We start from the raw sequence: 16439 nt of genomic DNA, 5'->3' as shown, positions 1-16439 counted from the left end.
GTAACTTTGATTTCTATTAATGAAAAATAATTATTTCTGGCAAAAAAAAAATCTCATGAATTTCTCTAACAACCCAATTCTATGAGCTCCTAATCACAATATAGAAATTTGGGTCAATCCACTTAATTGAATTAGTAAATCATTAAACCGGTATCTTAATCAGTTTAATAAAATTCTATGATCTCCTAATCACAATATAGAAATTTGGGTCAATCCACTTTTGAATTAGTAAATCATTAAATCGGTATCTTAATCGGTTTAATAAAATGCTTTGTTTATGACCAATTTAATCACGACTTGCTCAATTTTATTATTAATTTTTGAATCAATATTTTGATTAGTTCAATAACTGGTTCGATTTTTATTATCTTACTTCAAACGCCAATGTACTGAAAATTAGATTAATTATTGAATCAGTTTGGATAATGTTTCAAGAGTTAATGGTCAAAATCATAGTTAAAATAGATCAAATTGGTTATAAATAAATTTTTTTATTAAACTAGTCAAAATATGATTTAGTGATTTTCTAGTTTACCTGGGCAGGTTGCTTAGATTTTTGTTCTATGCCTAAAACTAAATATTTTGAAGGACACTAACACATCCCTAATTGATAGTTTGATACCAATAATTTTGAATATCAACCAAGTTCCCAGGATATCATACTAATTAAAATTTTACAAACAGGGAAAAGATATTATACTTTCCCCCCATACAAATACAAAAACGAATTAGCATTAAACTTTTTCACGCACTGGTATGGTGAGTGAGCGTTTGGAGAGTAAAAGAAATTCACGTATGAAGCAAGAAAAAAACCCTACGCCTATTTATCTCCCAAAAAATTCAAATACCGACATTGCTGATGAATGATGATCACAAAGGCTGGGAATCCCATATTTCACACAACAAACCAAATACAAAGAGCTCTCTCTCTCTCTCTCTCTCTCTCTCTCACACACACACAAATTTTTTCAGTCCCACCTTCGTTTGTCTCTGAAACTATAAGCAAAAAGATGAAAAAGATAAATGAATCCCACGAGCAATTAATTATTTCAATGCGAAAACTGGGTTTTGATTGTGAGTCTTAGCTGGTCCGATCACGTACCTCCTTACGCCTCCTTAAAATTCACCAAAATTCAAACAAACCAGCTTCACCTATCCTTCTATCATCTACCTATATATACACACACGCACAGTTGCTAGTTGCTTTTGTTTTATTTATTTGTTCTGATATAATCATAAGGGTGTAGCTTTTCTATTTTGTGGAAACTGCGAAGTGGGCATTAGTCTTCGTCCCCATAATCCATGCCCCAATAAGATATACTATATTTCACTCTGCTGCACACAGTCATGGATTTCAGCGTTATATTCAAACTTCGTTTCATGCCCGCGCACTAACCTAACAATTAGTTGCTTTCAATTATTATTATTATTATTATTATTACTTTTGGTTCGTCTCTTTGCCTGTTTCTCTTTCCAATACTTGAGAGTGTGACCGTTTTAAAAAAGTTACAGTGAGAGAAGTAGAGAGAAGAAAGAGAAAGCAAATTAATAAGATGAGCCAGAGATGAGGAACAAACAGTTTTGCTAGGATTCTCTAAAAAGTGTGGTCTTCGTTCAATCTATCTCTACAGTTGATTTGTGTAGGCTTGCTCTTGCGAACGAGCCATTGAGTCTAACCCAGATAGCAGAATCTCAGACAGCATTCATAGCCGAGGTATTTGTCTGGTTGACAAGTTTGAACTTTCTTTTTTGGATATATTCCCAAGGCATTCATTTCAATCTTTAGATCTACGAAGCTTTTCGGTGTAATCAATTACATACCAATACGACAGCGAAATACTCCTCGGAGCTCTGAAAAATACGATTTTGATCCAACCCCATATCTCCTATTCTGATCCTTTCATGTTTGTTTAAATGCCCATTTAATATCTCTTGAAGTTTGACCATTAGATTGTGTTGTTTTTATTGTGGCTTTGATTACAGAGGACAGTGATTGAGATCAAAGAAGAGAGGTCTGAAAAGTTAGGATCCGAGGCCAATCCTTTGGAAGGTAATGCCTAATAGCGGCATTTTTCACTCAAATAGCTTTTGATAAGGTGGCTTTTGACGATCGAATTTATACTTATTACGGTTCCGTTTTGGAAAAAAAGAAACCAAATACAGTATCGGTGTAAAGGTGAATGAAAGATAAAGAAAAAGAAGGAAGAAGGGGCTCTCCTTTTGTTTTTTGTTTTTTGTTTTTGGTTTTTCCTTTTTTTTTTTGCTCGACAAATCATAAAACTTTAATATTATTATAAAGGGAAGAGGTGGCTTGGCTTTAGCATGCAAGTTGGCTCCTGCAAAAGGAAGGAGCGTCTCACCAGCATTAGAATAGAATAAACTTCTCTCAAAGCACAACATGCAAGATATGAAGCAGAGGCAGCATCAGCAAGACAAAGAAGAATCTAAGAAGAAGGAGCGTCACATTGTCTCTTGGACTCAAGAGGTCCTTCTTTATTATTACTTCTTATGTTATATATATTTCCTGATGAATAGATTAATCTTCCATCTCTTTTGGGTATTTTCTCACTTGGATAATTGAAGCTGCAGGAGGATGATATACTTAGAGAGCAGATTAGCATTCACGGAACAGACAAGTACTGATTCTCTTGCTTGATGATTCTTCTTTTGACTCACTAGTTAGTGGATCATTTTCTTGGATGTGTGGAACTAAGGGATTTTATTTTGATTGAAATAATCATATGCAGTTGGACAATTATTGCATCTAAATTCAAGGATAAAACGACAAGACAGTGCAGGAGAAGGTGGAGTTTTTTTTTTTTTTTTTTGAGTTAATGTGTGTTTTGGTCATGTTTCTTAGCAATGTTCTTCCTGTTTAGTGCCCTATTTTTCTGCTTTGTTGTTATTTTAAATATGATTCCAATGCTGAAGTGATCAATGAAATATCAGGTGGTACACATACTTGAATTCTGATTTCAAGAAAGGAGGGTGGTCACCAGAGGAAGATATGCTATTATGTGAGGTAAATTGGTTGTCCTTCTTTGGTCACAAGTGATGTTTTCATCGCAAAGCTGTTTCTCTCAGAAATCACAAGATAAACCAATTATAGAAATCTATCAAACTTTGAAATATTACTTGCTAATAATAAGAAAAATTTTGTATTTTGCATCAAAGTCTAGCCTACTGACTGGCCTCAGTTTAAACTGACCAATTTCTTTTATATGTGTAGTTCTAGATTACGGTGCTTATAATTCATTCAAACCTTCTTCTCCTTCTTCACTCTCTCTCTCTCTCTTCTCTTTCCTATGTGGGTTTTGTGACCTCATATCTTGCTATTCTCTATAGGCTCAAAAGATTTTTGGCAACAGATGGACAGAAATAGCTAAGGTGGTTTCAGGCAGGTAAATATTCATTCTTTCCTTCATGCAAATGCCGGTTATAGATAGTGCTCTTCTTTCCTTCATGCAAAAGTTACTCTGAATGTACCTATTTCTACACAGAACGGATAATGCTGTGAAAAACCGCTTCTCCACACTATGTAAAAAGAGAGCGAAATATGAAGCCTTGACCAAAGAGAACAGCCCTTCATTCATCAATTCAAATAACAAAAGGATAATTTTTCAACATATTTACAGTACAGATGCTACATCAGAGGCTGCAGAATCAATTAAGAAGATGAGGTATGAGATACTTTTAAGTATCACACTACACCTAGTCTGCAGAAAAGAACAGTGCAATCGTAGTGACATGTTATTTTTAATTGTAATGTAGTAGGGCCCACATCCCTGATGCTGCAGCAAGTATCACTTATGGAGACAGATCACGTAAACTATTTGGAACACCAGTTAGTCAGCAACCTAGAGTGCCATTTGGTATATTATCTAATTTCAATGATAACAGCTTGCCAGACCAACGTCCTGTCTGCAATGTCAAGTTCAGCAGTTATGGTAATGTCCTTGAAGTGAATGTTGTTGGTTATGGAACTTGATCATTTATGATGTGAAATCTGAAATCAACAAAAAGTAAATCAATAGTATATTCAGCGAACAAATGTCTGGTAATTCTTACATTCTAATATGACTCTTGGTTTATCATGTTCTTGCAGCCCAAAATAACAAGACTCAAGGAACATTCCTCAAAAAGGATGATCCAAAGATAAGTGTGTTGATGCAGCAAGCGGAATTATTAAGCTCACTTGCAGTGAAAGTTAACACAGAGAACATGGACCAGAGTCTTGAGAATGCATGGAAGGTGAGGGCTTATAGCTTATGAACTTTCTGTTATTGAGTGCTGAACATATTATGAGCTTCTTTATGAATTACGAGACCAGATAGTGTCAAAGAAAGCCCAAATTATGGAATTTATCTCTAAAACTGCAGCATGCGAAGAAATAAAGAAAATTGGCATGAACAAAACCTATCTATATGAAGATCTTGAAAGTCATTTTAACAGTTTTTACTTGGCCTTGAAAACTCTGAAATGGCTTCATTGGTCTGGTCTGCATTATATTATTGATATAGGGGAATCGAGCTGATTCTGTCAACCCTGTCAAAAGTATCCGAACTAAGATAGCAAAAATCATGATTCATTCATGTTGATGTTGACTTCCAAATCTAAAATAGCTGTGTTTATCAGTTTTCTAATATATAATCAATAAAAAGAAGCTTGACTTAGTTCTACAAAGGCCCCAGGTTAATTTTGCTATGCCAGTCAAGATCTAAAGGACAGAGGAGAAGGCCCTCAATATCTTCAACACACCCTGACACATAAAAGCCTGTCGGACTTTAAAAAGTTTCCTCAGTATAGCTCACTACCCCATGTGGTGAATTTTTATTCAATTAGAGAAATGGAAGCAACACTCTTGACTCCTCATTTTTGATGGCTCTAATAAGATGATTTTATCGGTATACCTCATGTTGTTTATTGACTTCAAATATCTTCTAACACTATGAATAATGATGTTAGGTTCTGCAAGATTTTCTGAACCGAACAAACAAATCAGATCTTTCAAGATATAAGATCACAGATTTACAGCTGGAAAATCTTAAAAATATGGCTGAGGACATAAAGAGTGGTCATGAGGGGAGCCAACCATATCCAAGGTACTTTAAATTTATTAAAATTGTAACTTCTTGCGGTTCAACCACCACATATCTAATACTTTCAGTATATGTTCTAGGCAACCAGAGCTACATGAGGACTCTCCAAGCAGTTCCGAATATAGTACAGGATCAACTATCCTGCCCCGTTCAACTTGTGATGATTTGGAACATTCACTGCATCTAAATGTTAGAACAGAAGGGAAGCCTACAGCAAGTGAAGAGAAAAAAGGAGTTATTAGTTGTGGGAAACAAGTTTTTGCTGCTTCAACTGCAGATCAAGGTGAGATAATCTTGTCTCACAGGCAAACTAAATTCTGTTTTCTATAACATGGTAATATTGTGACATGTTTGTGAAGCAAACTGCTAATAATGCATATCTTTCTACAGCAGATATCTTGCCATCTTGTGAGGAACAGATAGTCGATGATTTCATTGTTTCTGCCTTGTCAAGTGCAGAGTTCAGTTCCCCTATTCAGGTTACTCCTCTGTTCAGATCCTTGGCTGCAGGAATTCCTAGCCCACAGTTTTCAGAAAGTGTAAGTTTCTCAATCAATTTGTTTGCAAACATATTTTAAGTCAATATTACTGGTCATAGCAGTAAATATAAAATCAGCACTGGTATTTGCATTTCTTTTTAGATCAACCTCATTTGTGGTAGAATTTTTAAAATTTCTATTTATGCCTACCCGAGCAGCCTGCTCATTTTGAGCTTTATTATGTGTGGTAGATATTAATATTTGGATAGTGTTCAGCGAATAAACTTCATAAACATTACATATTCTATTGTATCTTTTGTTGATTTTAAGTCAAAAGACTACAGTATTAAACTCAACATTGGAGATGTAGACACAGAGGTAGATTACAGAAGGGTTTATCCACAATCCTTTCACAATAAAATTCAGCTAGGCCTGGCAAAATAGAGTGGGGGAGGGGTCGGGTAGGCATTTGTGTGTAACTGGAAACTGTATTGGTTGCATGATAGAGTTAGTTCAACAATAATGTAAATTTACAAGGTATAATGCACAATAAAACTCACTGGTATACTTCTGTTTGCCAAGTATGCTTGTATATAGGACATCTTTATTGCATCTAGGTGACTCAGGAGGAAAAGTTCCCATTGCATACAGGCAATACATTACAAGGGAAACATTATATAACGCGTTATGTCAATTGAATAGTTAATCCAGTCCAGGTCTCTCGGTCTTGTCTGCTTCTCCTAATCTGTAATGAATAACCCAAAGGAAAAAAGTTGTTTGTTTTTATTTCTGGGAGACAAATCGGTGTGTATAATAAATACACTCTATTTTGTTTGTTGCCTTTCTAGCTTGGGCTGGTACATGTAATTTACTGATTAAAAAAAAAAAAAAACTAACATTAGATTTGTTTTGTAATAAGATTTAGAGCATAAGTTGCTAGCTATTGTCATCTCCCATGTGTTATCCGGGGTATCTAAGGGCCAAATTTAGGGCAAGCAGGATTGCTTTCTGCTTATATCAAAGCTGCTAGTTTGTCTAGCCCTGTTGGACAATGTGAACCGTGTGTCAGTTTACAACATAATTAAAATTTTTTTTTACATGTCAAATAGGAAGCTGATACTGTTCTAACCTCGTAAATTTAGTTCATCTACATATTTCCGGACATTGGAGGTCATTAGTAACAGCAATTTGAATTATTCACATAAAAGCACTGTTTTTCTTGTGGTATATGAGTGGGTTCTTTCTCTATTTATCAGCATTTGACTCAAGATTACTGATGACCATTCTTTGCTTGTAACTCTTATTGTTTTGCAGGAAAGGAACTTTCTGATGAAAACACTAGGAATGGAATCCCCATCACAGAAACAAAGCGCAAAAGCCTCACAACCACCACCTTGCAAAAGAGCCCTATTGCAGAGTCTATAACCAAATGTCATAATACATATAAAGTATAAAAACTCCTATGTATGCCTTTCCCCTTTCTGATTCCTTCCTTCCTACCTTTGGGAATGAAGCATGCTGAGTGCTATATTGCATTGGCGAGAATAGACTCCAAAGATTGCAAGTGCAGCCATATTCAGATCCAAATTTTGCTAGGCATCCCCCTCCAAGAATGTGATGGAACATTCTTGTGATCTTTAGACATATCTAACAGTGCCTTTTACCTCATCCCTGACACTTGCACAAAAAATCAGCATGCTTAATGTGTCATTCTGTGGGTTGTCTTAGTTTGATATGGTGTTCTGCGTTTGTTTTTCTCTAATCCATCTTTTGATCTTTATTTCTATTTTGTACATAGGCTTTAGTAGTTCTGAGTGATGTACACATCGGCATATCGCCTCTCCTACTCTATATATGAACAGAAACAGAGATAGAAGAGATAAAGAGGAAAAAAACTCCCCAAATGTGAGAGGGTGAGAAAGAGTTTGAAGAAGATTAACCAGTGAAATATTGGATTTCTTTTTCGTTATTTTGGGTGTGCATAGGGTATAGAATAATTTTATTTTTCCCTTTTGGAGTCTGATGTAATGGAACTTCATTTTTGGAGTGGAAATGCATATTGGTTTTGGTGTGCAGAAACTGTCTCTCCTCTCTCTTTAGATCGTAACTAAATTTAGAGCTCTCCATGTGAAGGAATGAAATCAGAAGATCAGGATAAGGTTTCCCATCGATCCCGCATAACCTTTTCCCCAGAAATAAAAGAGAAGAAAAACGGAAGCTACTGAACATCACTGAGAATCATACAAGGCAACAGATTGAAACAAGAAATCTGGTAGTTTTTTCAGAAAGCAACAGAAACATGAAGAAAAACGAAGAATTCAAAGTGTCGTACTCACAGAAAAAACTTGTGCTCTGGCATTGAAGACGCATGAAGGAGCCTTGCTCTTGCTCCATTTCTCTGATAGAAACATGGTTCCATGGTGGTGCAGTGAATGAGAGTGTGAATTGTAATGTGACGAAGGAGAATAGTGAAAGAGTAGGGTTCATAATGGAGGTAAGTAGGATGGTGATGAGGTGATGATGATGGTGGAAGACAGAAGGAAGGTAATAATAACAATAATGAGATTTGGCAAAAGCAATTGACAAAAAGAGGGAGGGAGTTACTTACAAACCAAAGACCAGTCATTCTGTTGAAACTTTCTCGTCCAAAAGGCACACTTTGACTCATTTGACCTTCTGATTTCCACTTTTTCAATTTGATTTCAAGAAAAACTTGGGTGTGGTACGATGGAATAGTTTTTTTTATAAAATTGGAATAAAAATTGAAATTAAAATAAAATTAAATTTTAAAAATATATTTGGCATGAATATATAATCTTAATACAGTTTTAATAAATATATGCATTTAAAATAGGAAAATAAAATATCTCTTCCCAAAAAAATTGCTCTCCCCCGTATCCATCTCACGGTTAGCAACTTTTGGAAATATGGGTTGAACCAAAACAATTTGAGTTGAACCAGAAACAGTTTGAAGCATGATTGATAACTAAAAAATCCTTCCCAGGGCACCGTCGAACTTGATGCCATCGTCAATCACCAGCCACCACACAATTGTCCCACCTAGTTTTTATTTTATTTTATTTTTATTTATTTATTTATTTATTTTTGTGATCACATGTCCTTTAGCTGGTTCATGACAGCAACAAAAGCGGCAATGGTGATTGGAGTTCGACAATGAAGTTGTAGGAGGGTGAAGGTGGAACAGATGATGATGGATGAGGGCAGAGGAGACCAACAGTGACGAAGGCTGAAGTGACTTAAAATTTTAACTCCAGAGAATTGAACCGATTCCACTGAGCTTGAGATGGATTGGATTTTGGCTATTTTGTTGGAATTGGGATTCTAAAGAATCCAAAATCTATAATACCAAACATGATTACATCAAGAATCCATTTCTAATTTTATTTTCACACTTCCATCATAGTAAACTGGCCTTAGGAGCTGCTATTAAGTGCTCATTGTGTGTGATAAAAGTATAATACTTTTCTTTTTTGAACAAGTATTTGATAATTTTCCACCAATAACTGAATGAGACACATCCAAGCAAGTCCAAGAAACAAGGAGGAGGAGGAAGAGGTGTAGGATGGAATGTGAGTAGAGGTCAAATGCATAAATTTTCCCAATTTAGAAAAAAAAAAAAAAAGAGGGAGAAAATTGAAGGTATCGTCGAGGGCGTTTGGTTTAATTCACTTTCCCGAAGTACCCGTGAAGCCTCCATTGACAGTAATGATCCTATATAGCAAAGGTTCAGATTAGTTTGGTTTAATACACTTTTTACGGATCCTCTATGCCGTTACTTTCCCTCGGAGTACGATCAAATGTAAACTCCCACATTATACAGCACTTGAAGTCTTCACTTTCTGCCTGAGATTCGCCTCTATTCCTTTTTTTGCCCCCTCGCTAACAATCCTTGCTTTAGATAGTGGGATTTAATCATGAGATCTCAAACTAAGCGAATGGTCTTAAAACAATCAAACTACAACAAATAATTAAATTTGCACAAATCTCGAAACTCCATCTAGAAGAACCTTAAACTTCCATGCGCAGCTGGAAATCAGATTCAGAGTATACAACTTTGGCATCTGATGAACACGATACACAGATGAGATGAATCTAGAAAATCACGAGCGTCTAACAAAATGGGCTCTAAACTTAATCTTTTTACGTTTGAGACCAAACAAAAAAACAATTACATTTACCAATATTTTTCTATCTATAGTCTAAATTTGACTAGTCATTTGGTCTTCTAAGGTAAAATTCTATATATCAAGAGGGTGGATACTTGATAAGGGAACGGGCATAAGAAGGATTGATGATTTAATTAAATACTTTTAGAGGTCTCACTTTAAATGGCTTTCTTCTTCTTCTGCAATCTCTGCAGCTTCTGCCACTTGAGGTATATCTGGTATGACAAGCCAGAGAATACCATAAAAACACATCCCCATTGCTTACTTGATAATGGATTCCCACTCAATAATGAAGACACTACAATACTAACAAACTTGCGAGTGGTGGTGATGGTGGTGTTAGCCAAAGACCCAAATCGACTTATAGTCAAAAAGATGAAATTCTGGCCCACTGCACCGCAACAGCAATAGTAGAAAATATCCCAAGCTGCCTCTGGATGATGTTTGCAGAAGCGAATTGCCTCATATCCAATGCCACCGGGCCAGCCAAACATATATATCATGTTGTATATGGTTCCCCATAAATTCATGCCTAACATAATACCCCAGGCACTTGTTTTTGGATGCCTAAAGAAGAGAGAATCAACAGTTTAGTGTATAATTTAAAACAAGAAAAATATAATTCAAACCACTTTGATTGCCCTCTTTCGATATTGTATTGTATTCACGTTTTGAGTGTTTCCAACTGTCATTAAAACAATCATAAATGTAGTTCATGACTACCAAAAAGCAGGTATTTTGACAAAAGGAAAAACCATTCCAGAAAGTTTTCATTCAGAAATTGCTTTTCCCATGTACTTATCATTGGGTTCTCTTGATTTCTATTCTTCCACAAAGAAACTTTTTCCATTTGTTGGTGAAGAGACTTGATCTAAATTATATATCAATGAAAATATCGTTTATGTGCATGCAACCAACACCAATGACATCTATTATCAGTAAACAATCCAAATAAAGCCACCAAATCCATGAACACTTTGAAGAACTAATCAATTTTAAAAAGGAAAAATTATTGACAGCATGCAGATTTGTCTTGAGTGATAGAAGGGAGGCCATCTAGGAGTGGAAAGAAAGTTGCGGATCATAAATTTCATCATCTGCATGGGAATAAATATATGCGAAATTGAAAACAGGTAGAACTGTATCTTTTACCTGGCTTTTAAGGAATCTTGAGTTGCATTTGTGAATCCATCAAAAGCAAGATTCAGGAAGCAAAGCCCATATCCAAGAGGGGCATTTGGATGCGCCAGCTTGCTGATTGTCTTTGAGCTGGTCTGTAATCAACACCAGGAACAATGAGAAAACCGCAAGTTAAGCCGCATTAAGAATAATCATCGTAAATTCCAACCCAGCCTAGCCTTTTCTTTTCCTTTATTATATATGCTAAAAAGTTTCACTCTGCCTTTCTGAATAGTTCCTGACCTTTAAAAGTGCAAATGTTGATACCCCTCCTGCAACAAGGAATGAACAAAGGTATTCTGGAAAAGAATATCTTATACCGTACACTAAAGTACCCATCAGCATAACTGCAAGTTAAGTGAATCATTTGTTAGATGCTGAAGATGAAAATTTTTAGGAACAGCTTACTGCAGTTGAATTTTAATCAAACTCAGAGAAATAAATAAAGGTAATTACTTTATATCATTTCTCTGCCATCTTTTTCATTACAATGCTTAAATATCATAACTATTTCACATTCCCACAAACATCGCAGCACAGATTATTAATGAGAACTGAGAAATGCAAAAGTTCCAAAGACTATAGGCTGGTAAAGTTCTGAAGAATAAGTTGGCACAACTAACAAGGAATCAAAAATACAAAAGGGATTAAGCACAGATTATACGTTTATAATTCTCTCCTAAATGTGAGGATACTCAGTAAGTTACCAAGAGCGAAATTATTTTTTATTGACATTTTATCAAATGCAAGCTTTTTATGCGCATCAAGATCAATCTACTGACCTGGAATCATTTTTGAGGATTTTGCAAGGACCTGCAAGTAGTGAAAATATCATCAGTCTTTGAAGAGGACATTCACCATGTTACAGAAGAAAAAAATAAAATTAAGTCACATCAGCTCCATGGAAAATTATACATACAATTCCCGACTGTTTCATTTGGGAACACAGGATATTTCGCATGAATCAAAAGAAGCCAATAAAGGATCTTTTCAAAGGACATGCCTGAGCTGGATAACTAATATACTTCAATGCTTCAATTCCCATAGCTGGACCAATTGTATTCGTAATGCCAGCACTCCAGTAAGCCCACCAAGGAGCACCGCCAGAACTGCCACCGGACCATATCCTAATCACTGGATCAGAAGCCAGCAAACAAACATATTCAGGTCAAATCCACAATAGTACTCGTAGACAAACAAAAGAAAGTAGCTATTGTGGGTATCGAGGCTTACTTATATATGACCAGATCAAGCATACTAAATTCTGTGCCAAGTTTAGAAATGCAAGGTGCTCAAACCTCTGACCATCTGGACCAAATCGCTTGGTCGACCTGAATAGAACGAAAAACATTATCACAATGAGATAACACAAAACCATTGCAAAATGTTGGTAGAGTTAAGTATGACACTGATTGCTATCAATTAGCTAAATCATTATCGGATCAAAATAAGCAGATCAAGCATTTGTAAGAAAAATAAAAAATGGATGGACTGAAATTGTTGATGATTCTTAGACAAATTCAAGCCAGTTCAAAATGACAACCATGAGATCGGAAAGATAATTAAAATAATCAAATCGACATTTCTGAAACCGGAAATGAAAACCAGAAAAGGTCAATGATACACTTACAGAGTTTCCTGGAGGAAACCTTGGTAGATATAAGCAGCCCAAATCCCGGCGACACAGAACGCCAAGAGTAACACACGGCGGAGACCGGAACCATGAGCCTCCATGAAAGGACCCAAAATGTGTCGCCGGAACCGCCCTAGATTCGACGATTTCTTCTTCTACTACTGCAATTTCTCCTTCTGGAAACAAACGATGAACACTGATGCAACAAAAATCGAGAAAAATGGAAGATCGGAGACAGAGAAGCAGAGGGAAGTGTAGACGACAACTTGCAACCTCCAAAGCGACAGTGTTTAAAGGAAGACGACGACGTCAAAGCAGGGGCAAGTTACGTGGATTTAACACGTGGAGGTTTTTCATTGGATAAACAACGCTCTTGGCGCATCTCATTGGCTGAGCAAACGCGGATCGCTGCTTTTGCTTCAAACGTTCGGTACAGTCGTTAGAGTGTTAATTGGGGCTCGACCACCCGCTGAATTTATCTAGTCCAATCTTATTCAATTACATTTTTTAGGGGTAGGTGTTAAAAAATATAAAATATTTTTAATTTTTTAAAATATAATTATTATATTTTTTTTAAAGTGTTATTGTTGAATAAATTATTTTTTATTTATTTTAAATTGAAACACTCTATTAAATTAAATAAAAATAAATATAAAAATATAAGATTAATTAAAAATTAAATAATTACTTTTATTAAAGGTGAAATTCGATTAAAAATATTTTATATTTTTTAAAGAAGGGAGTACTCCATTTAATATCTATTACAAGAGTTTCTAGCCAATTTACTAGGATGAGAGGTGGTTGAATAATTATGTTTATATGAAATTTTCAATCCTATTTATATAAACAATTTTCAAATTTGTATTTGTCATGTCCAAAATTTTTACATGCTTATTAATGAAAAATTTAGGAATACTATTTAATTAATGATATTAGCCAAGTATGAGAAATAATTTTTAGAAGATATTGAGAGTGATTATTTGATGAAAAGAAATATTTAAAAAAATTATATTAATATTATTGATTAGGAAATACCCAAAAAAATTAATTATAAGATTTAAATATTAGAGTCTTTTAAGACCATCATTCTTCAGTGCCAATACTCTATAATAATTAATTTGCTAAAACCCATTATGAGTCCATGGACAGAATTTACTTTTTTTCTGTAGCAAATTAGTGTGAGGCTTATGTCTTGAATCAAAAGAATTATTCATGGGCCACGTGAAAGCATTTGTTGAACATATAATAGATGAAAGCTAAAAAGTAAACTTTCATTTTTTTTTTCTTCTCCATTTTTAGAAATAGCAACTTGAGTGGGAGAGAGAAAATTAGTTTAGCTTCCATGAAGTTTTAGAGAGTTTAGAGAGAGAGACTGTAACTCAACCAAATACTATCACTTTTAGTTCAAAATTTACATGCAAAATCAAAATCTGGACCTACTCAACTCAAACTTTCATTTAAACCTAGTAGTTCATGGAGATTTTCAAATTTTAGACGGAACTTAGGGAGATAAAATTTAGAAAATCAAAGCTGTAGAATACTTGGAGTAAGGTAAGTATAAATTTATGAGTTTTTAGATGTCTTGATGAGTTTCAAAAGTTAAAATATGAGATTGAAAAGTATTAGTCAGATATTTATTTTTTTATAGCTTACTTATGGGTATTATAAGATAAAAAAATGATTGGAAGATATTATGTATATATCCACTTAAGATAGGATTAAGAAAATTAAAAATAAGTTTTGCCTTGTTATTTCAATTATTTTTGTTAAATAGAAGAGTCTCACTTATTATGTGTACCGTAGAAAGGAATAATAATTTATTGAAAATTTGAAAAAAGAAAGAAAATATTGTTTTTTCTATGGGTCCAGAGTTTCGTCTGTGGCTAATATTGAAAGTTAACGTATGAGTTATTTCTTGATTTTGGATCCACCAAAAATCATGATGAGTTGTTTCACACTATTATAGGATACTAGTAATATAATAATAGAAAATATGGGTTTTATTGGAAGCATCATTACACGTACATCTTAGAGGCAATTTCTCTTAATAATAATAATAAGAATAATATATGATGTTATAATTAAATTATGAATTTATTTATTTTGTATATATGAAATTATGAATTCATATTAGATTGTGGAAAATGATATAGTGGTGCTGGATAATTTTTCTAGACTTTGATATTTGTGAAAAGCCCAAAGAAGTTCATTTTCAAGAAAAGTTGGGACAAAAAAGTATTTTGATCAAAGGTAGTATTTCTCTAATTTTTATGATAGCAATATTAGTTGATCTAATGTTATAGAAATTTTTATTACCATGAATTATAGAAAATTTATGAGTTAATGAAATGTGTTATTGCTAGTATGATACTTTGGCCATTATATGTCTATACTTGCTAAATTTTATAATTCATGGTTTAAGTTTGTTTATATGAGTGGACCATTATTGCTTTAAAACTTGAAATAGATTAATACTACTGAGATTTTTATAAATCTCATCCCTTATTTTATCTTACAAATAATAGATGCAGGTTCATCATTCAAGAACCATGGCAAGGAGAGAGAGCAATAAAAAATTTATCTTATTCACCTTGCTTTTTAGTTATATTTTGGTATAGTTTGGAATTGTAATATATATATACCTAGCTTTATGATTATATTTTGAGTTGTAACTATAAGAATAGATTACAAATATATTCATAGTTCAATTATAATCATGGATAGATTATATTTTGGTATGTAAATATTTTTTTTATGTGTGGTAAAAGCTATTATGATAAAATATTTATCCAAGGAACAATATTAGTAAGGGTATCGTAGTAGCTACATGGTGATTATTATTTAAAATTTTTAGTCACTTAGAGGACATTTCAAGCTTCAAGTGAAGTCCTAGATCACTAAATTTGGACTTGTATATAATGAGATAAGATTTTTACAAAAAAAGGCAGGAAATTGGAAAATTTTCTGTAAATAACTGTAGCAGTGAGAAACAAAAATTCCTCATTAAATATAGATGGACATTTGAAGTTAGGAATTATTTTTTCCTTATAGAGGACTTCTTAAGCTTAATTTAAAGACTTGAATCACCACAATATGATTTTTTAAAATTAGTTATGAATTTTGTAAGTTGATGATGAATTCTGAAAAAAAAAAATGCATATGTCCTCAAAAATCAGATTGGCATTTTTCTCTTCTTGATGATTATCAAAATTTAAGCAATGATCCTTATAAGTACTTGTTATTAAAAGGAGTAAAAACATATGAGATGTTACAATATTATCATTAAGTGCCTTTTTCTTTATAATGTGGAAAAAACTATCAAGTGTTTTATATTAAAGTGTTTTATGTTAGAGTAAGTATATATATAATATTCATTGATAAATTGATAAACTAAAGAAATTTAATGCAAGATCTTTTAAAATTATTTTTGGATGACATAATTATAAACAACAAATGACTGAATTTTAAATTTATTTACACTGGATAAAAAGCCCTGTCAACCTCTTTGTCTTATTTTGTTGACATATAAAATAGAATAAGTTATTGAATTATTGAATTAATTAAGCTTAATCAGATTTAAAATTTGTCGATGAATTATTTAAAGGATTACGAGAAGTGCTACAAGGATATCTGAAAGTTTGCCCAGCAATATCTGGAATGAGTGATATTTTAATTTTAATATTAATGTAAGATAATAACATTTCGAGTTTGGAGTCAAGTGGAAGCATATTGAGCCAGCAGAACATATTTCAAGCAATATTTTGAATTTGTTAGAAGTCGTAAAAATCAATATAGATAGTATTGATTTTTTTTTTGATACAACGGAAAAATAGATAGTAGAAAATTTGAGTAATATAGATGG

At 33.6% G+C, this 16439-nt stretch overlaps 2 protein-coding genes and 1 long non-coding RNA gene across 6 annotated transcripts; 1 reads left to right on the top strand and 2 right to left on the bottom strand.

Moving 5' to 3' along the window:
• The first annotated feature begins 963 nt into the window (after positions 1–963).
• LOC129321897 (transcription factor MYB124-like) lies at positions 964–7657 on the top strand. Of its 3 annotated transcripts, none has more exons than XM_054967862.1 (14): positions 964–1714; positions 1984–2050; positions 2300–2485; positions 2590–2636; positions 2748–2804; positions 2950–3022; positions 3346–3401; positions 3501–3680; positions 3775–3947; positions 4106–4251; positions 4966–5102; positions 5180–5382; positions 5490–5638; positions 6893–7657. In XM_054967862.1, exons 3-14 carry the CDS (start codon positions 2399–2401, stop codon positions 7001–7003), a joined length of 1419 nt encoding a protein of 472 aa, XP_054823837.1. In that variant the 5' UTR covers positions 964–1714; positions 1984–2050; positions 2300–2398; the 3' UTR covers positions 7004–7657. The 3 variants fall into 3 exon arrangements, with proteins under 3 accessions (XP_054823837.1, XP_054823835.1, XP_054823836.1); XM_054967860.1 differs by having other exon boundaries at positions 965–1714; positions 3772–3947; XM_054967861.1 differs by having other exon boundaries at positions 969–1714; positions 3772–3947; positions 5493–5638.
• LOC129321899 (uncharacterized) lies at positions 3565–8533 on the bottom strand. Of its 2 annotated transcripts, XR_008596138.1 has the most exons (4): positions 7915–8533; positions 5403–5615; positions 4460–5307; positions 3565–4006 (listed from the first exon to the last, which is right to left on the bottom strand). It is a non-coding gene; the product is annotated as an uncharacterized LOC129321899 (long non-coding RNA). The 2 variants fall into 2 exon arrangements; XR_008596137.1 differs by lacking the exons at positions 4460–5307; positions 5403–5615.
• A 1039-nt stretch (positions 8534–9572) lies between these two features.
• On the bottom strand, positions 9573–12892 carry LOC129321898 (UDP-galactose/UDP-glucose transporter 3). The gene is made up of 7 exons (XM_054967863.1): positions 12575–12892; positions 12178–12275; positions 11948–12078; positions 11727–11757; positions 11188–11291; positions 10918–11039; positions 9573–10332 (listed from the first exon to the last, which is right to left on the bottom strand). Exons 1-7 carry the CDS (start codon positions 12676–12678, stop codon positions 9924–9926), a joined length of 999 nt encoding a protein of 332 aa, XP_054823838.1. The 5' UTR covers positions 12679–12892; the 3' UTR covers positions 9573–9923.
• Positions 12893–16439: the final 3547 nt, after the last annotated feature.

This window comes from Prosopis cineraria, unplaced genomic scaffold (genome assembly GCF_029017545.1).
Source record: "Prosopis cineraria cultivar Desert tree isolate PC_DT_omini unplaced genomic scaffold, ASM2901754v1 PC10, whole genome shotgun sequence".
Classification (NCBI taxonomy): domain Eukaryota; kingdom Viridiplantae; phylum Streptophyta; class Magnoliopsida; order Fabales; family Fabaceae; genus Prosopis; species Prosopis cineraria.
The sequence above is the reverse complement of the archived record's forward strand: the minus strand, read 5'-3'. Positions and strand labels throughout refer to the sequence as shown.

Coding starts and splice junctions, on each gene's coding strand:
- LOC129321897 (XM_054967860.1), top strand. CDS start 2,399: ATGCAAGATATGAAGCAGAGGCAGCATCAGCAAGACAAAGAAGAATCT. Junction 3,948..4,105: donor TGTCAAGTTCAGCAGTTATG/GTAATGTCCTTG, acceptor ATGTTCTTGCAG/CCCAAAATAACAAGACTCAA. Junction 5,103..5,179: donor GGGAGCCAACCATATCCAAG/GTACTTTAAATT, acceptor TATATGTTCTAG/GCAACCAGAGCTACATGAGG.
- LOC129321898 (XM_054967863.1), bottom strand. CDS start 12,678: ATGGAGGCTCATGGTTCCGGTCTCCGCCGTGTGTTACTCTTGGCGTTC. Junction 11,758..11,947: donor ATATTAGTTATCCAGCTCAG/GCATGTCCTTTG, acceptor CACTACTTGCAG/GTCCTTGCAAAATCCTCAAA. Junction 11,040..11,187: donor CAACATTTGCACTTTTAAAG/GTCAGGAACTAT, acceptor TGTTGATTACAG/ACCAGCTCAAAGACAATCAG.